Source organism: Brienomyrus brachyistius, chromosome 20 (assembly GCF_023856365.1).
Source record: "Brienomyrus brachyistius isolate T26 chromosome 20, BBRACH_0.4, whole genome shotgun sequence".
NCBI lineage: Eukaryota > Metazoa > Chordata > Actinopteri > Osteoglossiformes > Mormyridae > Brienomyrus > Brienomyrus brachyistius.
In genome coordinates this window covers 17829816-17856154 of record NC_064552.1, presented here as the reverse complement: position 1 = coordinate 17856154, position 26339 = coordinate 17829816, and the positions used below count along the sequence as shown (strand labels likewise).

The window sequence follows — 26339 nt, the reverse complement described above, 5'->3', positions numbered from 1 at the left end:
GAAAAGAATGCTTCTCTACAGAGATACAGAAACAAATCTGCTTGTACACAATGTGAAAGCGTTTGAGCAGACCATCTACAACAACAGCAGGATTCCACCAAAGTAGAGGTCTGCATTCCCGTAGAATCCATGGCAATTAAGTGCAGGGCAGGACAAACTTTCATTTTTGAATGCAGGAGCACAAGGGAAGTGACTGATATGCTCGCAGTAAAAAGAATGAAACAAGTGCTTTTTGTTATCAAACAATTATTTATTTGCATGAGTAAATAGAAAATTACACAACAAAGTATAGCACGATATCACAACATTACATTGTCTCAAAGCGCTTTAGAGCACCCCCACCCAAAGCCCCCAGTGAGTAAGCCATAGGCGACAGTGGCAAGGAAAAACTCCCTAGAAGGAAGAAACCTTGGGAGGCACCAGACTCAAAGGGGAAGCCCAAACCTCCAGGGGCCGGCAGGGAGAGTGAAAAACACACACATCAGATAACTGCAACAGGTATTCTTCTACATATCCTATACATATGCATGGTACAGTGGTTAGCACTGTTGCCTCACACCTCTGGGAACATTTATCCATTTTCTAAAACCGCTTCTCCTGTTCAGGGATGTGGGGATCAATTTGCCTTTTGGAACAGGCGGTCAGATGGATCCCAGAGGCTACAGGCACGAGGCAGGGAACAACCCAGGATGGGACACCAACCCATCACAGGGCAGGCTCACACACACAGATCATTCACACACACACACACACACACACACACACACACACACACACACACACACACACACACACACACACACAAAAACTCACCATTCATTCACACACCATTCATAAACACCATTCACACACCAGTCACTCACACAGCATTCACTCACACACACACCATTCATAAACACCATTCACACAGCATTCACTCACACACACCATTCATAAACACCAGACACACACCAGTCACTCACACACCATTCACTCCCCATTCACACACACATAGACCATTCACATACACCATATACTCACACACACCATTCACTCACACACGCCATTACCACTCACACTCACTCACACATGCCATTACCTCACACACACCATTCACACACCTGTCACTCACACACACCATTACCTCACACACACCATTCAATCACCATTCTCATACACACACACACACCACTTATACACACCATTCACACCCATCATTACCAAACACACTCACATACCATTGACATATACCACATTCCCATTTGATGTGGACACCTTCACACTGCCTGCTTCTAGATTATTTATGTTCAGGTGTTCCACTAATAATTTGTCCACTTTAGTTCCAGCAATTTCCCAATTAAGAGCATTCAGCTGGAATTCACTGTCTACAACCTCTATCTCCACATCCATAATTTCCAATTCAAATTCTGAATTAAAACCCCTCTCTGCAGTCTCCTCCAATTTGACCTCTCCAATTTGTATTTCGACAATTTCAAATTTATCATTTACACCATCTAGCTCAAACTGGCAGAGGTCGACCACTACGGCTCCTATTTTCAGCCTGTCTTGGTGGTCATCTGCAGGCTTTATGGAGACTGTCCTTTCATTTAACAGAAAAACCTCTAACCCATGCATGTCTAACCCCTTATCCCTCCCAGGCTGGTTGATGGGTGGAGTTGCTGGGGAGCACTCTCCTTCTTCACCCCAGCAGATGATCTCATCCCACTTGTCCCAGGCTGCCCAATACACATCATCCGTCCAGCTAACTGCCTTGGCAATTGGCTTTCGGGTGTGTGACACGATGGAACGGTCAGCCTGGTCAGAGGGTGATTCTGCTGGGGAGCACAGCTCTTCCTCATCTTCCCAGTCAATCACTTCCATCCACTTGTCCCAAGTTGCCCAGTATCGATCGTTGCTCCAGCTGACAGCTTTTGCAATTCGTTTGTTTCTGAATGAGGAAAAACACACAAGCAATACAATAGAGCTGTCAGTCACTCCTGGCACATGGAATTCAGTTCTGCACTGACACCTTCGCAATGAACAACTGCATTATAGCATAGGAAACTAGTTAACTTTCACATACAATTTACATATAATCAAGAAAGAAGCCTGGAACAATTTTAAATTTTACTAAATGGCAATATACTGATTTTAGTCACCAAACAAACTTTTCAGGTCTTGCTTCACTACTTTTATCTGTGTTTGTTGCAATACATCTGCCCTCTCCTGGTCTGCTGGAATATCATTGCTGTAGGCAGCACCGAGCGCAACCACCCGCATCCTCTTCCGAATGCAACATGAAAGCGCGGGAAAGCGCACGTGCAAAAGTGAAATATCATCTAGACTTTGCGGCACAGGAAACTAGCCGACTTGCACATAAAATTTAAATATAACCAACACAGTAGCCCGCAACAATATTCACTTTATTTAAGAGCAATGAACTAATTTACTCACAAGCAAGCGCAATTATTTACTTAAGCGCAGTAAAGCGCACGCGGAAAAGCGAAATATCAACTACACTTTGCGCATAAAATTTAAATATAATTAACATTGTACCCCGGAACAAAATCACTTTATTTAAAAGCAATATACTGACTTTACTCACCAAACATATTTTAATATACATGCAAATTTGACAGATACTAAATAAGAAAAATTATCCGATAAAATGGGAGCAGAAAAGCAACGTACCTCGTCATCTTGGTGCAGAAAACAAGTGAAGCTGCGTCTTTCAAACCGGCAGCGTCCCACGTGCCGAAGAGTCAAATGTAATCAAGCAACACGGCCCACACAATTAAATAATAACATCATAATAATTATAGCTCTTGTATAATTATTCTATATATTATTCTATAATTAGAGGAACAGACTTTTACAAGTTAACTTGTTCACCGAGAATAGTATACAACACCGTAAGCATATAACCCTTAAAGGATGATTAATTAAAATTCGCACATTCATCCTGCATAACATAAAACAATGACTTAAAGAGACTTAATATGAAATGAACGCTACTGTCCGAGGGCATTTATCTCCACAAATCGCTATGTAACATAATGTCTTAAATACTCTGATTTTCAGAATGACAGAATCTTAACATTTAAAACTTTGTTTTGCGATACCGATACGTAGTGATATTGGTATGTGGAACAACGTTATGTTACACACGCCTCCCACAATTCAAGAAGCTGTAGTTAGATTAAGAGCGTATTCACAATTTACCCGTTTGCCTTTTACCGTGACTGAGCACGATCCCCCACCCCAGCTGGTCTGCATTCCCCACATTGCAATTAACGATCCTGGCCTCAGCGCTTTTGTTACCGTGGGACTTTGTTATGTTGAAGAAAACATTAGAAGGGAACTTCTGTCGCACAACTGAATGAAATTTATGATTAATGCATGGCAGCATTCTCCAAGTACAGTGGGACGGACTCCCCAACGGACCGAGAGTGCTTGTGATGTAAAATACACTAAGATAATTCAGTTCCTTTAAAGAGCGGTTCTTTTAATACTCTGTATTATAATTTTCGTGTGCTGTCCCCTTAAAAAGCATATCACCAGTATTCCTTATTCAAATTGTCCCATTAAAAACTACAGTCCCCAAACGTCAAATTGCATGCTTCTGCATGTCACCTACACTTCAGACTTCATCCTCAAAATCAAAGCAGTATTAACACAAGCGACATGTGCCATCACTTAAAGCCAATGTAACTTTTTTAAAATAAAGTCTGTTTCAACTGGATTTTTACCTAAGTAAAACAACCATTTTATGTTCTATTTATCTTAAAACTACTGAAACAAATAATTGGCTACAATGCAGTTCCGCTGTTTTGTTTGGCACCGTAAATTATGTCCTGCATTCTGTGGAAAAAAATGAAGGCTGAGGAATGTTACGTAACACAGTTAAAATGCAAAAGTTCTCTCTGGTGTAATTCACTGCATAAAACCATGGTCTTAAGTGTGGTGTCTTCTTCATAACACTTCCTGACTTTTGTATCCGTGACCATGAGATAGGGTGGGCTGCTTTTCTTCCTTCATTTTACTAGTGTTCCTCCCTTTCCTCCCAGCCTTGGCTGGTGGTTCAGGCAGCATCACCTTCTTTTAATGGACCCAGGTGTCATTTATTTTGAAGTGCAGAAAATGTTCTAGCAGAGGTCTTAGACAATTTCTGAATTACACAGAACTCTGACTTCTTCTGAAGCTGTGAGAAATTGTTCATCTGTAATTGTTGCATTGATATTTGTTGATGTGCGTGTGCCCTCCTTGAGCAGTAAAGGGGAGATCACATGCAGAGCTTTTCTTAGTCTAAATAAAAATAAAATATTCTCTTCATATAGTCTGGAAGAGCCAATTAGTTATTTCTAGAAAAATAAATAGAGCCAATGAAGGAACCAGATGTCACAGTAACACAGGTCACTGTCTGTGGTGCTGGGTGTTGGGCTGGCGCTGAAGAAATAGGATAACTGGCCAAAGTGTCCATGTGCCTCCACTGATTACAGGACATTAGTTAACAGTAATTAGCAATCACTTATAGTTCTCATTTATAATGATGTAAAATTATAAATATATATATATATCCATCCATCCATCCATTTTCCAAACTGCTTATCCTACTGGGGCGCTGGGGTTCCTGAGCTCCATTCACTCTCACATGCACACCTATGGGCAATTTAGTAACTCCAATTAGCCTCAGCATGTTTTTGATTGTGGGGGTACACCGGAGTACCCGGAGGAAACCCCACGAGGACACGGGGAGAACATGCAAACTCCACACACATGTAATCCAGGCAGAGACTCGAACCTGGGTCCCAGAGGTGTGAGGCAACAGTGTTAACCACTGCACCACCATATATATATGTAAATATATATATATATTATGGACAAAATATAATCGTGATTTAATGTATCCCTTCTGCTCTTAAAAAAGCGCAATATGTCTGAATGACGAATATGTCTATTACGTTTTAATAATCTTGTTAATATTTGTTTACCTTTTTTTCTGTAATCACTCTATGTTAAAGCAATTTTTAAATCTAGCTGTGAAATTGATGATGCTGTTGTTATTCTGACTGTCTGAACATAAGTGAGGGGATGGATGCACTATTCTATGGAGGCCTCTGAAGAGAATAAATTATCCCAATATTATATTGAGAGAGATGATTAAATCAGAGCTAGATAAGATTTTAACAACTCTGAGCTATTAGTTAAGTTCTTCCCAAATGAGTTTGATGGGCCGAAAGGCCTCCTCTAATTTGTAAATTTCTTATGTTCTAAGACATACAGTACTGTGTGAAAGTCTTAGGCAGTCCAAAGAAATGTTTAAAGCTGTTTATCTGGGTAGCAAGTGTACTTTGACTTAGAATAAATGACACAATTTAACATTAGAACATGTGCAAATTAAGAGTAACACAATAAAAACTAGTAATAACTTCTTCTGTTTTCTAAAGCGTTACTGATATCTAGTTGGATGGCTAGATGAACACCGCTTCAGTTCCCAAACTTCTCCCCAGGGGCACCTCAGCCGTTCCATGATTTTGTTAAATTTCACCAACAGCTCAATTAAATAATTAATTATACTGGTTTAAAAAGTCAGTGACAGATTGACTAGCTGTACTGTATGAGGTGTGCTAGTGGCCAAGTCAAAAAATACATGGCTGCACTGGATGGTCGTTACAAATACTAGGATGATTTTAGCAGAGGTTCTGAAATGGCTAAGCTGACACACTTTGACAGGCATAATGTAGCTGAAGTTCAGCCTGTAGCTGAAGACCCTGCCCCACTGCAGAAGTTCAAGGGAATTCTGCTTTTCCTTCTCCATCACTTCCTGGATGGCCTCTTTCGAAGACCTCTTCATGCACACCCTAGCCAGATGCACTGAGAGGCTTGGCTGTGTCTTCTTGCACACGGGGCAGAGCAGGAAATGCCTGCTCGAAGCACTGGGGATAAAATAAAATTAAAAAAAGTCATAAATAAAGATTAGATTTGATTCATTACTTTTAGTTGAATAAAGAAACAGTCCAGTCATCATCAACACTGTTCGTTTCACAGTGGTTTGGATAAATAACATTTGCATATCCTGATGGCTCCTAGACTGAGTAAAGTACATAATCACAGCTATTGAAACATGTTAACTAATTACTTACATTTATATTAAAATAAAATTTAATTAATTAAATTAAACTTAAGCTGCTTCAAAATATTATTTTAGGTTTGTAATGTACATAATCATAGCTATTGAAACATGTTGACTAATTACTTACATTTATATTAAAATAAAATTTAATTAATTAAATTAAACTTAAGTTGCTTCAAAATATTGTTTTAGTTTTGTAATGGATGCAATTTAAGTTTTAACAATAGCAGTCAGTGGTCAGAGACTTTTGCACAGTGTCAGTAAAGTAGAACAAGTTTATCCACAATTTCTACAGATTCTAATGAAATGAACAGTCCATTATTGGGATGGCTGAGGTCCTTCACGATCTTCTTGGCCTTGGTCCAGCACCGCCTGCTGTAGATTGAGTGCAGGTTAGGGAGCTCGGTGCAGATGGTGCGCTCAGCTGATCGCACAACCCTCTGTAGAGCTCGTCTGTCCTGCATGGTGCTGTTCCCGAACCAGGTTTCCTCCCAGAGTACGTGCAGATCAGTTGCATTGGGGAGTCCATACTGTGATGCTGAGTGAGTGTAGTAGGAGTTTGAGAGATGAAACTCCTGATGATTTACTCCCTCGGCTAACTAACCAGAACAGGATCATACCAATACCAAAATTATAAGTTTATAAATGTTTTTCACTACCCTGATTCATTCAGTTATTTCTGTTTGTTAATTCCACCCCCCAAGCAAATACATAAACAAACAAACAAACAAATATTGAGGGGGGATGTGTCAGAGGTGATAGAATCAGTGGATGAATCTAAAAAAAAAAGTCATGATTTTTTTCTCTCCAAAACATAATGCACAAAAGTTAGGTAAGACATTGACATGTTATGACAGTAGCATGATGCAGAGGAACAAACAGAAGGAAATATCAAACTAAACCTGAGTCAACTAGGACTAATTACACTAAATTAAGTGGAACACACAAAATACCTAAAACCACTTAATAAACAAACAACAAATATTGCATTAGATAAACTATACTGATGCCTGAGAGAAGTTGTTGTGCAAGCTGCAGCAAGTACGTAAGGCACAGGTGCAGAGACACTACATATAGTGCAAACTAATTTAAAAGTATACAGTACACACAATGATTCCTGAAAAATCAAAATACCGTGGAATACTAATGAAATACTTATCAGGATGATGATGATGATAGAAATAATAAAGAATTAGTTTAAGGTATTATGCAATTGACATGTACAATTAAAAAAGAAATTGCACCAGACATTTCCTGTGGCAAAGAAGGGTTGCTTTGTGGCATGTCGCCGACAGGATGTCATGGGCAGGAGGGTAGGCAGGCAGGGCAGCACAGGCAGAAGGGCTGGCGGGCAGCCAGAACTGTTTTGCCACTGCAGTTTGTTTTACAGTTTCATCTGCATTTGTTTCCCCAAGGTATAACAGCAGCTAATTTATGAACATGCTGCTTTTCAGAAAAGAAGTTTAATTTCCAGGAGCATGACCAGTGCACACATTTAGTGTTGACGGTTCTTTGTAAAATGGATGTCCTGTACTTTTATTGATCTGTCCGTCCGTCCATCCATCCATCCATCCATCCATTTTCTAACTACTTCTGATGAAGTTCCGGGTTATGGCGAATTGAACGTCTGACTCCGGTCAGCTGAGCAAAGTTGGTAACCTTGGTATTGTGTGTAGGAGATTCGGTATAACTATAATTTCGTTCTCCATTTACATGCCGGAAGTGTCTTTAAGTGTTATGTAGTTTTGCCTGAAACGCAAAAATAAAAGAAAGCAATTAGAGCTAACCAGGTGCTGCTGTAGTGATTGAAGAACTTTTGTCGGAAGTTGGATTCGAACCCACGCCTTACTTCGGAGAACAGAATACACCTTACTTCGGAAGGCTGTTTACGTTGAGTCGGGCGAATGAGACCACTCGGCCATGGGGCAGTTTCCAGTTAAGGCTGGCTCGCTGCGAAGAGTGGGTGAGTCCTAGTGTGCGTTAGAGCGGGGTAGCGATTTCAGTCAGAAATTTCAGGGTAATAGCGGCGAAAAAAATGGATCATATTGCCAATGTTGCTCAGAATCGCAGTAGCCTTCCGATGGTATGCGGTGCGTTGCGGTAGATTACTGTGACAAGAAAGCAAACTTTCATTATTACCATTCTGTTTATATTAAATTACGATCTTCCATATTAATCAAGGGATTGTAAAACTGAGAATATTTCAGCTCCAGTAGTTTATATTAAAGTTGCCCGAGTCACAACATGGTCTTTAAATGGCAAAGACAGACATAAATCAAATGTATATGAGCAGCAACATAACTTAGCATCCGGACCGCCCGCGACCCAATAGAATAAGCGGTTTGGAAAATGGATGGATGGATGGAAATGTGATGTGGTGGCGAAGTCGTGCAGAAGTTTTACAACTGCACTATCGATTTATCACTTTATTTAGAAATATAAATTCAGTTCTTATCATTTTTAAAAGTTACTTTCTTTCACATTTGAATTTCAAGGTGTCCCTCACAGTGACACTGAAGGGCGGGGCTACGGGGGGCGGAGGTGGGGGACGCGGTCAGAATGGTATGACACTTTGGCTCCTCAAATTTCACCATCCTATGATTCTGCTGCGCGTCCTCGTGACCCAATTTTAATAGTTTTATTAATATATTTTTTTTAAATTTGCGAATACAAAAAATGTCGTCTTTACTGCAAAAAGTCTTCCCTTATGTGTAATGTAATGCTTTTTTTTTACCACTAGATGTCGACATAGACCGTGGAAAGCCGGTCAAAGTAAGTGCGACACTTAGCGGCAATTACAATATTTATTGTTAAATCAATGTAAAAAAAAGTTAAATGTAATGACTTGTACTTTTTTATGAATTTGGATCTCTTTAGAGCAAACATATTCAAATGGTTTGCTTTTATAACGCTCCAAGTAACTGCGCAAGCCCCTCAAAGTGCTTTATGCCTCTCGCTTCCCATTCATTTCAATGGGCTTTCCCGACATTTGGGTAATTGTTTATTCCAAAGCCTCGAAAACACTCTGAACTGCAATTTGTCATGCAAAATGCATAATTTGTTGTATAAAATATGCTGACTTCTAAAAAACAATTTATTAAAAGAAAATAAAAAGGGCATGCCATTATATATTTGGTTGCTTTTTGCCACCGTTTGACCGTTTTCTGCTCAGTAACTGTGCCTGGTCCTTCCCTGCTGTAAAGCTATTTTTAGTACCTCTTGCTAGCTCACCATTTGGTCACTGACAAAAGATAAAAGAAGCCGACCACCCAGACAGGCAGGCGCCCAGAGTAATTACTGCCATAAAGCTATCACGTGTACGGGGAATGCAAAGAACGAAACTAAATGGATACAAACACCCCAGCCCATTTCAAAACAAAAACATTTCGCTGCTATTTTGCAACATTCTGGATATTTCAGAGCACAATGTTTACCTTCTATGTAAAGAGCTAAATCCCAGATGAAAAGCAAAGTCGCAAAATATTCCTGCATGAGCGCCGAAACCCCCTCCCCCGTTGTTCCCCCCAGTTCAGGAGTGGACGCTTCTGCTCAGAAGCTGCAAGGCTTTTGGCACAGCGTTTGGGGAAGCTCAGGGAAAGCAGCAGTCGAGCCCAGAGGACCCCCCCGCGGGAGTGAATGCGTCTTTTCCGGTGCTACATTGCTTTTGCACGGTGAGAGCGTTTGGAAAGGCCCAGCTCGGCGAAAGCGGCAGCCGATCTCTTTACGGACCCGCCCCCGCTGGAGTGAGAGAGTCTTCCACGGTGCTGCAAGGGTTTTGCACGGTGCTAGCGTTTGGAGAGGCCCAGCTCGGCGAAATACTAGGTAAGTTGAATCCTAGGTCCTTAGGACTCTGAGCGTATTCACAGTGGGCTGTCTTTTCGGAGCCTGCTTTTTATTACAAGTTTAGCTGTTTATTACTAGCTATCATTCTTTCATACCTTTAGCCCCATCCCTTCTGCATTGCCATAGCGCTTTGGTTTCATATCTGATTAGTATTTAGTTGTTTTTTTTTTCATGGTAGTTGAATGCAGGCTCCGCTCCTAATCCCATTAAATTTGAATACTGGGTCATTAGGACCCAAAGAGAATCACGGGCGCCATTTTGATGACGTAAACTTTTTTTTTTTTCGCCATTTTGGTATCCTGCCGTCCTGAGATATGCCCCGAAACACACAAAGTCAGCGCGCTGCAACTGAATCCCAACATGTTTAAAAAAAATGCTTCTAAACCGCAAATTAAACTGGGTGACGAGGACCCTGTAAGGTGCCAAAGGAGAGGAGACCTGCACATGTAAAGTCACTCTACCTCTGCTTCCAGCGAGACAAGAGCTCCAGATTCTGTTGAAGATTTCATCTTTTGTTGAACAACTTCTCAAGAATGGCTTCCAAGTTGTAAGTTATGATCAATTTATTATTTCATTTGAATCTGTAGAAATTGTGGATAAACTTGTTCTACTTTACTGACACTGTGCAAAAGTCTCTGACCTATCTGCTATTGTTAAAACTTAAATTGCATCAATTACAAAACTAAAACAATATTTTGAAGCAACTTAAGTTTAATTTAATTAATTAAATTAATTAAAGGCGATTGGCTCAGCTGAGCAGTGCATCAGACAAGCCTCCAACATCCAGTCTCTGTTGAACAGGGTTGTGAAAGCAGATGTAGGTTTTCAGGATATATTTAATCTTTGTGATCACATTGCTGAAACTCAAGATGGCATTGGCAACCATCGCTTCAATTTAATTTCACTTGTCTTGCTTTCACAAGTTGAGAGAAGACCATGTGGCAAAAGTACATACTCTCCAACTACAGACCAGCAGTTTGAGGAAGAAACTGTGTAAAATAGTACTGTTATAAGGATACTAAATACTAGACACAGAGCCTCTGTCTTCCCACCCCCACGTCACAGGAAAGACACAGCTTCTGTACTGACACCAGTATATATTGCAGTTCATTGGCTATAGTTCTTGACAAATATATACAAGATGCCTGTGTGTATAGACCTGCCCTGTCTATAGTTATTTTTCCAAAAAGGAGGTAACTGGATGTTCATCTTTCATATTACCGTAAATGTAAAAAAAATAATAAAGTATTTTCCTTGTCTGGAAAATGTATTGTGTACAGTTCATTGACTATAGTTCTCTACAAGTCTATACAAATGCCCGTTGCTTTGGATAAAGGCGTCTGCTAAATGCTTAAATGCAGTAACGGTCCTAGCTGATGAGGCGCCCTAGGCGAGCATCAGCGCCGGCACCCCCCCCCCCCCAGGTGTAGGGAAACTATAGCGGAACTAATGTTGCGTTTGGGTTTAGGTCTGGTCAGTTTTGCTGGTAACATTTTTGTTTTGCTCAGTTATAAGTGCAGCATTTGTTATGCGGCTGAGAAAGTGTTTTAAGTTATAACGTCAATATTCATGGATATTGGAGTTATTGTATGAGCTGCAGTCATAAGTTAATGGCGTGAGCAAGCTGTAGCCTATTTAGGTTTGTGTTTGGTTATTTTTAGGAAAATGCCTGTGTTTTTACTGATTCATTTTTTGATGTATGTGCTTTATTTTATCTAGTTCTCACGGCATGCTCGACCGGATAGATATGTGAATAAATGCCCGTGATCAGAGATCAACTTGTGTTCGTTATTGAGGGAGGTTACAAGGGGGGGCGGCTCATAGGAAAGTTACGTATCATCATCATCATCATCATCATCATTATTATTATTATTATTATTACTTAATAGGCTTTGCTAAGCAGGTAAATTCATGTGGGCTTGTTCTTTTCATATTAAGACGCATTAATACCAACTAGCTTTAAGAATAGTGGAATGTTACACTTTTTTCTTCCTCCGTTTGTGGCACCCCCTGGATGAATGGTGCCCTTAGCATTTGCCTATATTGCCAATGCCACGGGCCGGCCTGCATAAATGCATGAGTGGTAACGCAATGGGGCTTATCATGGAGATTACCAGGGTCTTTCAGCTAACATTGCTGGCCTTTTTTTGTTGTGTTTTGTATTTGCATTGTTCTGCATGTAGTAGGAGAGTAGTGTATGTTTATTTCGAATGGAAGAATGAAAAAATACCTATATGTGCATTACATTTTGAACATAAAAGTAGGCTGTGTTAAGAAAACCCGCTTCTCTGTCGATTTACTCGTGGCTCGGTCGTAAATACATGTCTGACATTTATAATGAACCAAGACAATAAAAATCGCTTCTCAAATTTGCCCATTTATGGTTCTTTATTTCTGAATGCCAGCTTGTCCCTGATAGACGTTCATTCATTTAAAAGGAGCTCTACCCCGTCCCAAGATGGCGGCTCTGTTGACGCATTCGCTCCCATAGACGGCTGTATTCAACGCGACAACCAGTGCTGCTGCCTTCTGCAGGTTGGCGAAGATGCGAAGGGAAACCGAGCATCAGATGAAGGTCCACTTGTTCTACCAGCAGCTCCTGAGGTATGGTGCTACTGTAGAGTAGCTGTTAGCCATCCATCACTCTCCATGTGCTCATCTACATCTCCATCCACTTCAGCGAATCTGTGTGGGGGCCACTGGACCTGCTCAGTCTGGTGGCAGCAAGCGTCTCGAACCCATCTGACACAATCTTCTGGAAGGCAGCCCTCTTGTTGCCAAGTGATCATGAAAGAGATGCCAGTGTTGCTAACCAGTAAGTGGGGGAACTGGGTGTCGTTCGGGGAGGGATTGGGTGTTAGTTGGGTTTAGAGGTCCTGGAGCTTACATTTGTGCCCCCCTCCCATCTCTGATGCAGGATTTTGACAGAATGGCTGGAGTCCAAATTCGGTAACTCGGAGAAGCAAGAACACAGGGAGATGGTCCCCAACGGACACATGCAAACCTTGAGCATCAGCAGCGGCCTGCGGAGCGTGGGGGAGCGCATGCACACAGTGCACGTGTGTGTGAAGGTGTGGCAGATAGGGGGGAACTTGCCGATGAATATCGACAGGCTTCATGCCCCTGTGTTGCATGTTCTGTCATTAATGTTAGTCTAGCATAGCTTAACATAGCCTAGCATAGTCTGGCACTATGTGATATTAGCAGGTCCTGTGGTAACACAGATGTTTGCGAAGGGTGCAAGTGCAGGAAGTGAGGCCATGTTTCTCACTGTGGGTCAGGTGGCCCGCGGGCCCCTCAGCGAGGAAGGCCAGTTGGCATTGGAGAAGCGGAAGGGGCTGATGGGCATGGGCGCCCTGCTGATGCTGCTGCCCTCGGCAGTCAGTCCCGGGGCTGATGAGGAAGACGGGGACATCTTCCTGTTATCCGCCCTGCTGCAACTCCGGCAGATCCAGCAGGCTAATGCCTGGCCACAGGCCCTTCCTCTGGTGGTGGTGGTCCCAGGGCAGGCTGGGCACAGGGCCAGCGATGAACGGCTAGAGGAAGGTGTGACACTAACCGTGTCTATGACAACAGGTGTCGCGTGGGATTCGCTTACTTTACTTATAGCATTTCTCTTGAGGCTATGTTTACGTATGCAGAGCTAATACAGTTGGTTTGTTCCTCCTGTCTGACCATCGGTTTCCTTTCCCTGTAAGACCTGATGCTTCAGACACTCATTGAGGAAGGTTTGATTTCAGAGTACATGTTCGTCCATATCCCCGAGACCACGAACGAACCCCAAGGATCCGAGCAGGTGAGTGTGCATGTTGTCGCTGGCCTCGGTAAGATTGAACCATCCCATTGACCATCACCCCCGTCTCCCCGCAGATCCGCCATGCCGTCAGGTGGCTCGCTGCCTGCTCCACGGCACCAGCCCGGCTCGTCTCGCAGACGTTGGTGCAGGTTGTGGAGGCCGGGCTCTGCCGCGAGTTTGCTGGTAGGCTTCACCGTGATCGGAGGGACCGTGACATGGCGGGACTGCCCTCCCAGGGCCCTGCACCCGTCATCGGCCTCTACAACACTGTCCTGGCTTTCTTGGCTGGCCTTGTGTCGTCCCCGAGTCTGGCTGGCCTCTCCTGGCCCGTGGCAGAGTTCTCGGTGCTAGGGGGTGGTGACTGCCTACCACATCTGCTCTGGAACTCGGCTGAGCACCTGGAGTGGCTCCAGGGGGCAGTCCTGAGCCTGCGGCTGCCCGATTGGCCGCTGCCAGCCGTGGGGGGTATGTCCATGCCTCAGATTCGGAATTCGGACTTCTTGCTAAGTGGCTGCTTCTTAGTCTGTTTCCTTAAATTTCTGCTGCTGCCACCGCTCCCCCCACCCAGCTCCTTGGAGCCAGCTGGTTGCCTCCATCTTCCAGTACGTATCTCAAATCCCATGGTCCCGCCACAGCCAGCCACTCCTTATGTCCCAGTTGGAGAACCTTTTGGAGAGGCTGCGTCAGGACTGTGTGGGCCGAGGTGGGGGGCCGGACAAGGAGCCCACTTTCTGGGAGGTGCCCTGGGACGAAATTGTCATGCTCTGTGTAGAGCACCAACTCCTGGACTGGAACCCTCCTGGGTGCCCCGTGAGTGAAGGTGAGGGGGGTGGGGTGGGTCTGACGTTTGGGGGGGCCTACTGGGGATGCCATGCAGGTGTGAACCTATCCCACCATCTTCAGATGTCATCAGTGACGACGGAGAAATCTCGGTGTATTTCCTGAGCGATGGGCTGCAGGGCTTCATACCGCCGTCCTGCTGGGTGGATGCCGTAAAGCAGACGCACAGGGACAAGCAGCAGGGGAAGGCAGGGTAAGAGCCAGCCAGCCATGTAAATCTAACACATTCCAGATAGACTGTTAACAGTGACCTGCAGATTTAATGAATATTATTTACTATTAAATGGAAGAAGAGGGAAAGCCATCAGCTTCCAGTCTTGCTCATATCCCCAAGAGTGGTGTACAATACTGGCTTCTTATCCAAAGTCTCTGCCATTGCAGGTGTCACCAGAGCATGTGGCCTCATCCTCGACTGGCCAGGCCACGTCTTCAACAGAAGCTGTTTCACAGCATGGTTGAGGACCCTGAGTCCGGATCCGGTGTTGCCCCTGTTTTGGATGCTGCCTCCAGCCCCCAGGACCTCCTGGCTCGCATTGAGGAGGAGAAAGAACAGAGCCGCAGGTCTGACAGAGAACAGACATGCTACACACGTGTACTCTCTCATGTGAGTTGTGGCATAAACATTGAGCCATTTCCTGTTTGACTTGGATCTGCAGGTTCGAGGACCAGCTGCGTACCTGGCTTGACGTCGAGTCCCTGGGCCCTTCCTCTTCCTCCTCACCACTTTTCTTGCCTTCTTCGTTACTGTCTGTACCGGAGATCGTAGTGCCCTCCCCAAAGATGGCTGCCCCACCTGCACTTGCCCTGGTATTGACCCTGTGCCTACACAGTTGCTCACATTTTAAGACCCCAAGTACCCTGTGCTCATCAGTTGAGACTGTTTCTGTGCCCATTTTTGTAGCAGAAGGAGCGCAGTGTCCGCAGTGACCAGGCCAGGGGAGCTGCCAGTTTGTATATTTCCGCAGATGTGACACAGGCGCGGATATAATCTCCCAGGCCGAAGGACGCCGAAATCTACCGCGCTGTAAGAACTCTGTTTCGACTTTTGAAGGCCGTATTTTTGGGCTTTTTACACAATGAATCCGTCTGGGCTTTTCGGCAGAACACAAGGCGGAGTGTTTCAGTCTCCGCGCGCCCCGACCTCGGGGCTCTTTTCCTTCGGCCAGCAGAACGCCCCTTTCGTGCAGCCGCCTGCCCTCGGCCAGGGCACCGGCCAGACCTCGCTCTTCAGTACATCGTCTGCCTTCGGCCAGACCGGATCCCTTTTCGGGCAGCCTGGCGGGACGGCGTCTGGACAGGCCCCGACCTTCGGCATGCCCGGTTCTGGGAGTCAGACCCCGTCGTTTGTACAGAGCGACACCAGGTTCGGCCCGCCGCCCTCCTTCGGGCAGCCGGCCGGGGTCGGTCAGAGCTCTGTCTTTAACCAGAACTCGGCTTTTCCCCAGACCTCTGCCTTCGTTCCAGCCCATCCAGCACCACCGCTACCAGTATGGACAGCAGTGGGCCTGCTCCTGCTGCCTCTGAGTTCCTTTCTGGAGCATTAGGTTTTAGCTTCTCACAGCCCATCGCAGTGTCCAGCAGCATCCTCCCCACCAAAGATGCACATCCCAGCACCACCCAGGAGTTCAGCTTCTCGAAACCAGCAGCACCCTCCGTTGGTGCTGGCAGTGGCCTGGGTGGGGGGACCTCCCAGGCCGCCTCTGTCTCCAGGTACTCTGCCTCTAGCCTCCATGAGCCCCGGCCACTGTTTGGTGCTGTCAGCTTTGGTCCGCTAAAACCCAAGACTGACGCTGGGGTTGTGTCTGGTGAGGTCCGTGGGGGGGGGGGCGATGAGGGGGAGAATGCAGGGGAGGCAGCGGCTAAGGGTACCAAGCGGAAGGAGGAGATGGTGGAGCATTTATCAGAGGAGCCCCAAGTTGGTGCTGACTCCGCCCCCAGGCACCCTCCCAAGAGGCCCCTGGTCCGGGGCCGGGGGCCTGTCAGCAGCATCTTTCGCAGTGCCTTGACCAGCATCCTGAAGACACCGGCCCTACAGACCCGGCGAGAGCCGAAGAGGAGTGAGGAGCCACAGCCAGACTGGGGGGAGGCGGAGCACCAGGGTTCGATGGCACCGACCACTCACCCTCAACGCCGCCAAGGTCACAGGCCCCAACCCGGGAGGTCCTTGAGAGGGCGGAGGAGTTGGGTGAGTACTCCCAGGAAGAAGCACATTGGGTTCGAAGCCAAGTATAGTCTGAAAAACTGAACTCTGTGACACTTGCCACAGATCCCGAAACTGAGGCAGCATCAACAGTGAGACGTGCCCGCCGCCTGGACAGCACAGACAGCCTGGGGGGGATGTCACCCTCCGAAGCCATGGTGCTCCAATGCAAGAACATTCCAGCCAGTCTTAACAGCAAGGACATCCTGGGGGAACATTTCCGCCAGTTCGGACGTGTGCAGCGGATCTTCTGCAGGCCCCAGAAGAACCTGGCCATAGTGCACTTCCACGACCATGTGAGCAATGGCTTTGCACACCTTTGGGGGGGGCTTGGTCGCTGTACTCATTAGGCTGTGGTCTCGTCCATGATCTCCCGGGCTTTCCTCACTGACTTTTGGTATCTTTCAGGCTTCTGCTGCCAAAGCCAAGAAGAAGGGCAAACTGCTGCGCAGGCATGAGCTCACCATCTTCTGGCAGAGGAAGAAGCAGAGTGAGTGACTATTACGGTGCTCTCTATCTGTGCATCGAGCCAGGGCCAGGGCGGGGTCTTTGTGACTCGTTGCAGCCTTTCATTCCCATGTCAGCTGTTTCGATGAACTGGTTCTGTGTGTCTCTTAGGTCCAGGAGAGAAGGGCCAAAGGCCTCCAGATGACCCTGATCCTCAGAGCCAGGCAGGAGGCTTTGAGTCAGCCCCTGTCTGCAAAGCCCTCTCCAAATCCACCTCCGGCTGGTCCTCCAGCTCATCCCTATCCAGAGGGTAATCTTGTCTTTAAATCATTCTCTTACCGTAAGAGTAAATAACTCAATTTTACAATAAGATGGCCGGGTCTTTATTAAATTAAGTTAGGGAAGAAAATCACCTTTTTGAAACCCAATGCAAGTTCTTTAAAAAAAAATAAAAATCTGGATCACTCTGGTTTTTTATTATGTATACATTTTGTTTGTTTTTTTTCCAAGCAGCTTGAGTTATGTTAGGTCATCTGGTAATGAAACTCTTTACCTCAGGCTCGGATTCGTGACATTAAAGTCAAACTGAGTTCTTTGGCTGCTATGCCCCCTACTGGCCAGGTGTTCAAAGGAGCCCAGGTTTTGCCAGCTTTTAGAAGCTCTTCAGCCTTTGGTCTGTCCCTCTCAGGTCACCAGCCAAGAAACCCCTGGCGACAAAGGCCCTGCAGTTTGAGAGTGAGCCGCAGATGGAGCCCAGCCCAGACGGCCTCGAATCCGAACATCTAGCCAGCAGCCTCCCCTCTCCCCTCTTCCACCTGATTGGCCAGGTAGCTGAAACCGCAGAGGAGAAGTATCGTCTGCTAGAGCAGCGGGACAAGATCCTGCGACAGGGTAGGTCCCCCTAGGGTCACGTTGCTGAGCCACCCCCCCCTCCCACCCCAAAGTGAATCGCCAGCTGACACGGTCTCCTCTGGCACAGCTCGGCCCAAGAGGACCGACCTGGATCTGTCCAAGGTGTTTGTGGGTACGTGTCCTGACATGTGTCCGGAGAAGGAGCGTTACATGAGGGAGACCCGGAACCAACTGAGCTCTTTTGAGGTCATCCCCAACACGGAGAAGGTATCACCACCCCTGCCCCTCTTTCCTAATGCTTCCCCCTCCCCGCCATGAATTGACAGACCACAGGCTGCAAATCACCCTCTGCACCCCACGCAGGTGGACCACACTGCTGCCATTAAGGAGTACAGCAGGTCCTCTGCTGACCAGGAGGAGCCCCTCCCCCATGAACTGCGGCCCCTTACTGTGCTGAACATGACCATGAACTACCTGGTTACCCAGGTCATGGACCAGGGTGAGGACAACTACCGTGACTGGTATGACTTTGTGTGGAACCGCACACGAGGTATCCGGAAGGTGAGCAACATTAGTCCGTGTCTCATTATTCCTGTGCCCTGCGGGCCTCGTCCTGATCCTTTTTCTGGGCCATCTGCAGGATATCACTCAGCAGCACCTGTGCGACCCGCTTACGGTGTCCCTTATTGAAAAGTGCGCCCGCTTCCACATCCACTGCGCACACCACCTGTGCCAGGAGCCCATGATGTCCTTTGATGCTAAGATCAACAATGAAAACCTGACCAAATGCCTGCAGAGCCTCAAGGAGATGTACCAGGACCTGGCCAGCAAGAACATCTACTGCCCTCATGAGGCAGAGTTTCGGCAGTACAGCGTGCTCCTGAAGCTCAATGATGGAGACATCCTCCGGTGGGTGGCTGGCCGGCAGTCGGTGTCCCGTGTCACCGTGGCACCTCTCCAGCTGACATTTCATTCCCTCCCTACCTGCAGGGAGGTGCAGCAATTCCGGGCGGAGCTCCGAAACTCTCCGGAGGTGAAGTTTGCCGTCCAGGCCTTTGCCGCTGTGAACAGCAACAACTTCGTGAGGTTCTTCAAGCTGGTCAAGGTGGCCTCGTATCTGGCTGGTTGCATCTTGCACCGCTACTTCGACCAGGTGGGGGAGCCGTTGCTCCGCTCCCTACATCCTCATCAGCCCCAATACCTCACTTACCTGGACCGCTCTGGTGCCCCCTACAGGTGCGCCGTGAGGCTCTGCGGGCCCTGAATGTGGCCTACAGCTCCCGTGGTTCCACCACATTCCCGGTCGAAGACCTGGTCCGGATGCTCATGTTCCAGAATGCCGGCGAGGCTTCGGACCTCGCGCTGCAGTATGGGCTCGCGGTCGATGCAGGGTAAGGCTGGGCTGTGCTTCGTTGTCCCTTTTGTGTTGGGGGCAGGGTGGCTTATCTCTGATGGGGGTGCTAATCTATGATGGGTGGTATATTTTATTGAAGCTCTGCCCTCCCCCTAGCATGGTGGAGCTAAGCCGGACAGCGTACCAGGAGCCTGAGATCCAGCCACGTCCAAAGCGCTCTGTGGCCATCGCAAGGAAGCGGGAGGTGCTGGTGGGCCAAGTGGTCAACGGCGCGCCACTGCCCAACCCACCCCAACACACACCCGTCAACAGCTTTGACAGCCGCAACAAGTACCGTGGGGATGGGCAGCCAGCGGAGGCAGGCAGTGTGCCCAGGGCTGGTGCGTCTGCACTCCACCTTCCGCTAACTGTTACGCTTCGTCCACCTTCTGGCCTCTGATTGTAATTTTGTCATTTTTCCTGCCCACGCTGTAGCAGCCTCCCCTCAGAGGCCCCCCATTGAGCTGGATGCGCGGGCCCTCCAGCACCGATCCAAGATGCCGAGCGACCCAGCGGAGTCAGCTGGCCTCCCTGGTAGAGAGGAGAGTGGAGCACTTGGGGCATCTCCGTCGGAGGCACCACCAGTCGCCCCACCTACGCCTCCCCCACCGGAGCCCGTTTACACAGAGCAGGTGATAGATTGCTCATTGCTGCGTGTCAACCCAGTAGCAGTGTGTTGGTATTGCCATAGTAATGACAAATAACCCCCCCCCCCTTGCAGGACATCGCCACGGAGGTAGAGGCCATGCTGGAGGAGGTAGTGCAGGCCGAGGTGGCTGACGTGGCTGCCACCGGAGCCGAGTACATCTCTGCTGCACTCAGGTAGGAGCGTGAGCCAGATAGGGAGCAGTGGCCTCTAGAGGGTTGTCACACTCAACCAACACCAGTTTGGTGATGTGGATGGGTTGTTGCAGCATGTGCAACGGCCAGGTGGAGGCAGTGCTGAGTGAGGTGGTGGAGCAGATGCTGCAGGAGGTTTCTGCTGCCGAGATCCAGGCAGAGAGGGAGCATATCGCTGAGGAGAAGCGCAGGATGGAGGAAGCCAGGTAGGCCTCACCTGTCTGGGCTGGGGAGGAGGGGTGGGTGCATTTTGAGGGGATGTGCCATCTGATGGGCCTGTCTCTGTCAGGAGAAAGCAGGAACACGAGGAGCTCCTGGCCCGGCTCAGCAAGACACTGTGTGCCGAGATCACACAGGAGGTGCTGCGCGACTGCATCGTGGAGACTGCCTCAACAGAGATCAGGTACTGGTGAGCCAAGGGGGATCAGAGGTCATAGAGAGTGTTCAGATAACTGTATATAGGCTGAACGCATGCCCCTTCGTGCCAGGCGTGCCCAAGAAGAGCAGGCAGAATGTGTGGCTCGCAGCTCACAAGACGTGTGTGAGGTACTGCTGGAGGAGACGCTGTGTGGTGAGCTCACCCTGCTGGCCCAAGACGTCCTGGAAGCAGAGCTTCTGAGTATACGCAGGTTCATCAAAAGGTAAGGGGCAGTGGTAAGGGGACCAGATATTTTGCCCACATGCTCGCCGACAACCGGGCTTCACCCTGTGCATGTGTTGCAGGTGGCGTGATGTGGTGGCCGTGCGCAGGCAGCTGAAGCGACAGATGCGTGATTTTCCTGCTGCCCCTGGCTGTGTGGACCCCCGCTTCAGGCTGCAGGCCTTGGCCCCCAGTGCCCCCCCCTCACCCTGCCTGGACAGGCTGGCCCGGGGCGTGGTCAACCTGGGGCACGCTGGGGACCTCTCTGTTTCCTGCACCAGGTACATCTCTCTCACAGCATAATAATGCTGACATAATATTCATAATAGAGGTGCACCGATCCCACTTTTTCAGTGCCAATATAATCTTGATACCTGAACATAAGGTATTGGCTGATTATGAGTATGATCCAGGACCAAAGCTCTTTTTTTTTTTTCCAAGCTAGTAAATACAAATGGAAAAGAAGTTTTAATTAGCCCACAAGAAACATACATAAGATACTGTTCCACCTCTTTTGTGCATCTTGTATTGAGCATTTTTGAGACATTTTGCAGTTGTTTGAATATCTTCACAAGTACACCCAAGTGGCATGCGTCACTTTTCACTGTGATAGCAGCACCTCGTGTATCAAGCTATAGCGAGTGCGCAAAACAGCCCAAGCTGGCTTCCAAACCATCGCTTTTTTTCATATTACTTGCATTGCCTTAATTGAGTGCACTATTAGTGGGATTTTCCACTGAATGTTACTTTGTTTTTACAAAGATCGCAAATCGCTGTGCTACTGGTTGTTTCAAGCATAAAATTCTTCCAGATTTTAGACATGTTAGTTTGCTTCGCAAGCATGCAAGTTGCATTTGCTACCATCACCTGATCCTTCCACTACAAAGGACATGCACATGACGTCATAGCAGGGGAAGTCACTGCACTCACACACACTGAGTGTCAAAAAACCGAGGAAGCGTTAACGTTCAGCTTGAATGCCACAAAAAATAAAAAAGGGGGGAAAGCTGTTGTGCGATTTGATTGTACCACTCAGTATAAGAAGAAATAGACTGGCAATAACTAAATAATTATTGAACATGGATCGGTCACATGTGGCCGATGTCCGATCCGTCTGATTAGGTATCTTGAATATTGGATCGGGGCACCTCTGCTGAATTAGACAGTACTTCCCAAAATGACTTCCGTCCTGTCCGTTTATTTTGCTGGCCATTGATTTGCTGTAGTGTTAAGTGTACCGATGCTGACACTCTGCTGCCTTCTGCAGGTTGGCGAAGATGCGAAGGGAAACCGAGCATCAGATGAAGGTCCACTTGTTCTACCAGCAGCTCCTGAGGTATGGTGCTACTGTAGAGTAGCTGTTAGCCATCCATCACTCTCCATGTGCTCATCTACATCTCCATCCACTTCAGCGAATCTGTGTGGGGGCCACTGGACCTGCTCAGTCTGGTGGCAGCAAGCGTCTCGAACCCATCTGACACAATCTTCTGGAAGGCAGCCCTCTTGTTGCCAAGTGATCATGAAAGAGATGCCAGTGTTGCTAACCAGTAAGTGGGGGAACTGGGTGTCGTTCGGGGAGGGATTGGGTGTTAGTTGGGTTTAGAGGTCCTGGAGCTTACATTTGTGCCCCCCTCCCATCTCTGATGCAGGATTTTGACAGAATGGCTGGAGTCCAAATTCGGTAACTCGGAGAAGCAAGAACACAGGGAGATGGTCCCCCAACGGACACATGCAAACCTTGAGCATCAGCAGCGGCCTGCGGAGCGTGGGGGAGCGCATGCACACAGTGCACGTGTGTGTGAAGGTGTGGCAGATAGGGGGGAACTTGCCGATGAATATCGACAGGCTTCATGCCCCTGTGTTGCATGTTCTGTCATTAATGTTAGTCTAGCATAGCTTAACATAGCCTAGCATAGTCTGGCACTATGTGATATTAGCAGGTCCTGTGGTAACACAGATGTTTGCGAAGGGTGCAAGTGCAGGAAGTGAGGCCATGTTTCTCACTGTGGGTCAGGTGGCCCGCGGGCCCCTCAGCGAGGAAGGCCAGTTGGCATTGGAGAAGCGGAAGGGGCTGATGGGCATGGGCGCCCTGCTGATGCTGCTGCCCTCGGCAGTCAGTCCCGGGGCTGATGAGGAAGACGGGGACATCTTCCTGTTATCCGCCCTGCTGCAGCTCCGGCAGATCCAGCAGGCTAATGCCTGGCCACAGGCCCTTCCTCTGGTGGTGGTGGTCCCAGGGCAGGCTGGGCACAGGGCCAGCGATGAACGGCTAGAGGAAGGTGTGACACTAACCGTGTCTATGACAACAGGTGTCGCGTGGGATTCGCTTACTTTTACTTATAGCATTTCTCTTGAGGCTATGTTTACGTATGCAGAGCTAATACAGTTGGTTTGTTCCTCCTGTCTGACCATCGGTTTCCTTTCCCTGTAAGACCTGATGCTTCAGACACTCATTGAGGAAGGTTTGATTTCAGAGTACATGTTCGTCCATATCCCCGAGACCACGAACGAACCCCAAGGATCCGAGCAGGTGAGTGTGCATGTTGTCGCTGGCCTCGGTAAGATTGAACCATCCCATTGACTATCACCCCCGTATCCCCGCAGATCCGCCATGCCGTCAGGTGGCTCGCTGCCCGCTCCACGGCACCAGCCCGGCTCGTCTCGCAGACGTTGGTGCAGGTTGTGGAGGCCGGGCTCTGCCGCGAGTTTGCTGGTAGGCTTCACCGTGATCGGAGGGACCGTGACATGGCGGGACTGCCCTCCCAGGGCCCTGCACCCGTCATCGGCCTCTACAACACTGTCCTGGCTTTCTTGGCTGGCCTTGTGTCGTCCCCGAGTCTGGCTGGCCTCTCCTGGCCCGTGGCAGAGTTCTCGGTGCCAGGGGGTGGTGACTGCCTACCACATCTGCTCTGGAACTCGGCTGAGCACCTGGAGTGGCTCCAGGGGGCAGTCCTGAGCCTGCGGCTGCCCGACTGGCCGCTGCCAGCCGTGGGGGGTATGTCCATGCCTCAGATTCGGAATTCGGATTTCTTGCTAAGTGGCTGCTTCTTAGTCTGTTTCCTTAAATGTCTGCTGCTGCCACCGCTCCCCCCACCCAGCTCCTTGGAGCCAGCTGGTTGCCTCCATCTTCCAGTACGTATCTCAAATCCCATGGTCCCGCCACAGCCAGCCACTCCTTATGTCCCAGTTGGAGAACCTTTTGGAGAGGCTGCGTCAGGACTGTGTGGGCCGAGGTGGGGGGCCGGACAAGGAGCCCACTTTCTGGGAGGTGCCCTGGGACGAAATTGTCATGCTCTGTGTAGAGCACCAACTCCGGGACTGGAACCCTCCTGGGTGCCCCGTGAGTGAAGGTGAGGGGGGTGGGGTGGGTCTGACGTTTGGGGGGGCCTACTGGGGATGCCATGCAGGTGTGAACCTATCCCACCATCTTCAGATGTCATCAGTGACGACGGAGAAATCCCGGTGTATTTCCTGAGCGATGGGCTGCAGGGCTTCATACCGCCGTCCTGCTGGGTGGATGCCGTAAAGCAGACGCACAGGGACAAGCAGCAGGGGAAGGCAGGGTAAGAGCCAGCCAGCCATGTAAATCTAACACATTCCAGATAGACTGTTAACAGTGACCTGCAGATTTAATGAATATTATTTACTATTAAATGGAAGAAGAGGGAAAGCCATCAGCTTCCAGTCTTGCTCATATCCCCAAGAGTGGTGTACAATACTGGCTTCTTATCCAAAGTCTCTGCCATTGCAGGTGTCACCAGAGCATGTGGCCTCATCCTCGAATGGCCAGGCCACGTCTTCAACAGAAGCTGTTTCACAGCATGGTTGAGGACCCTGAGTCCGGATCCGGTGTTGCCCCTGTTTTGGATGCTGCCTCCAGCCCCCAGGACCTCCTGGCTCGCATTGAGGAGGAGAAAGAACAGAGCCGCAGGTCTGACAGAGAACAGACATGCTACACACGTGTACTCTCTCATGTGAGTTGTGGCATAAACATTGAGCCATTTCCTGTTTGACTTGGATCTGCAGGTTCGAGGACCAGCTGCGTACCTGGCTTGACGTCGAGTCCCTGGGCCCTTCCTCTTCCTCCTCACCACTTTTCTTGCCTTCTTCGTTACTGTCTGTACCGGAGATCGTAGTGCCCTCCCCAAAGATGGCTGCCCCACCTGCACTTGCCCTGGTATTGACCCTGTGCTACACAGTTGCTCACATTTTAAGACCCCAAGTACCCTGTGCTCATCAGTTGAGACTGTTTCTGTGCCCATTTTTGTAGCAGAAGGAGCGCAGTGTCCTCAGTGACCAGGCCAGGGGAGCTGCCAGTTCTATGGCGAGGCGTCTACAGGAGCTGGAGCAGCTGATCTCTGCAAGCCGGGAGGAGGAGCTCGCATGTGAGCTGAAGCTAAGCTGCCTTCTGGACATTGTTGATGACTGAGTGTCATGTGACCCACCTGATGTCTGCCGTTGACTGCCACAAGTTGTCTCTCTTATGCCTGATTTTTGAAGTATATTTAGTTGTGTGGTACTTGTGCATATATTGCTTTGAAGAGTATGATGTACAGTAATTTACACAACATTGGGAGTGTTGTAACTGGGGGAAAAACATGTCATAGGAAATGGACAGTTTTTTAGGGTTTTTTTTTTGTGCAAATTTTAAATATTAAAATGTTATTGTATTTAGAAACCCATGGCTATTTCTTTGTTTTTTTTCCATCATGAAACTTTGTTTATTGTACTTTTAAATTGAATCACAATTTGCTGCAGAATCTTTAAAACCTGTGACGTTATTTGCCCATATTATACACTCATACGTGGGGTTGTTACTGCTGTTTCTTTAACCTTGTGTATTGTTGGTCAAAATTAACAATTTAGGTAATATCTGCATTGTACACCATTGCAAAAGTATGTCTTTTTTTAGATTCTTAAAGAAAGTTCATGTAATTGCTTAGTGAACTGCTGTGATCTTCAGTTCAGTCTGCCACTGAGTTCCTTTTATAAACTGGCTGGCTGGTTTTTAAGAAAATATGCCCGTGGATGCCCTACAGGTGGCAGCAGGGAGCCATCTGCATATGTACAGACAGTCTGCTGGTTAAGAATATTCGACTGACTTGATGTAGCTAAGATATTTTACATTTAAAAGCAGATGGCCATAGATCCTATCATACTAATTTAGTTTAAAACTATTTTTAATATCAAACATATGCATTACTTTATGATGCTCATGAAAACATCACCCTGCTTTATTCTTTCGTGGGCTTGAGGTACAGTACTGTATGCAGTTATTTTTAATATTACTGTACTATAATGTTCTGTAGTATTACTCTTCTCACACCAATAAATTTGACTTTAAGACTGACTTAGGATGGATCTTCTATTCTGGGG

At 47.7% G+C, this 26339-nt stretch overlaps 3 protein-coding genes across 4 annotated transcripts in view; 2 read left to right on the top strand and 1 right to left on the bottom strand.

Annotated features, from left to right (window-relative positions):
* The window catches only part of LOC125715977 (germinal-center associated nuclear protein-like), a 114324-nt gene extending 98708 nt beyond the window's left edge, over window positions 1–15616 (top strand). Inside the window, exons 3-13 of the mRNA XM_048988160.1 lie at window positions 12491–12559; window positions 12636–12770; window positions 12873–13026; window positions 13237–13501; window positions 13654–13751; window positions 13826–14216; window positions 14320–14571; window positions 14655–14784; window positions 14973–15152; window positions 15248–15398; window positions 15493–15616. Of these exons, the coding sequence (XP_048844117.1) occupies window positions 12491–12559; window positions 12636–12770; window positions 12873–13026; window positions 13237–13501; window positions 13654–13751; window positions 13826–14216; window positions 14320–14571; window positions 14655–14784; window positions 14973–15152; window positions 15248–15398; window positions 15493–15579 (1912 nt within the window). The 3' untranslated portion in view covers window positions 15580–15616. The remainder of the gene's footprint in view (window positions 1–12490; window positions 12560–12635; window positions 12771–12872; window positions 13027–13236; window positions 13502–13653; window positions 13752–13825; window positions 14217–14319; window positions 14572–14654; window positions 14785–14972; window positions 15153–15247; window positions 15399–15492) is intronic.
* On the bottom strand, window positions 301–3132 carry LOC125715981 (uncharacterized). The gene is made up of 2 exons (XM_048988169.1): window positions 2671–3132; window positions 301–1927 (listed from the first exon to the last, which is right to left on the bottom strand). Exons 1-2 carry the CDS (start codon window positions 2676–2678, stop codon window positions 1210–1212), a joined length of 726 nt encoding a protein of 241 aa, XP_048844126.1. The 5' UTR covers window positions 2679–3132; the 3' UTR covers window positions 301–1209.
* Window positions 15617–16414: 798 nt separating the features above from the next.
* Window positions 16415–23227, top strand: LOC125715976 (germinal-center associated nuclear protein-like). Of its 2 annotated transcripts, none has more exons than XM_048988159.1 (21): window positions 16415–16776; window positions 16858–17087; window positions 17200–17281; window positions 17410–17548; window positions 17927–18129; window positions 18218–18357; window positions 18454–18651; window positions 18731–18999; window positions 19081–19243; window positions 19327–19481; window positions 19601–19824; window positions 19919–20115; window positions 20205–20305; window positions 20398–20529; window positions 20613–20726; window positions 20812–20964; window positions 21047–21244; window positions 22231–22299; window positions 22376–22510; window positions 22613–22755; window positions 22978–23227. In XM_048988159.1, the coding sequence occupies exons 2-21, from the start codon at window positions 16929–16931 to the stop codon at window positions 23091–23093; spliced, it is 3090 nt and encodes a 1029-aa protein (XP_048844116.1). In that variant the 5' UTR covers window positions 16415–16776; window positions 16858–16928; the 3' UTR covers window positions 23094–23227. The 2 variants fall into 2 exon arrangements, with proteins under 2 accessions (XP_048844116.1, XP_048844115.1); XM_048988158.1 differs by having other exon boundaries at window positions 22613–22767.
* The last annotated feature ends 3112 nt before the right edge of the window (window positions 23228–26339 follow it).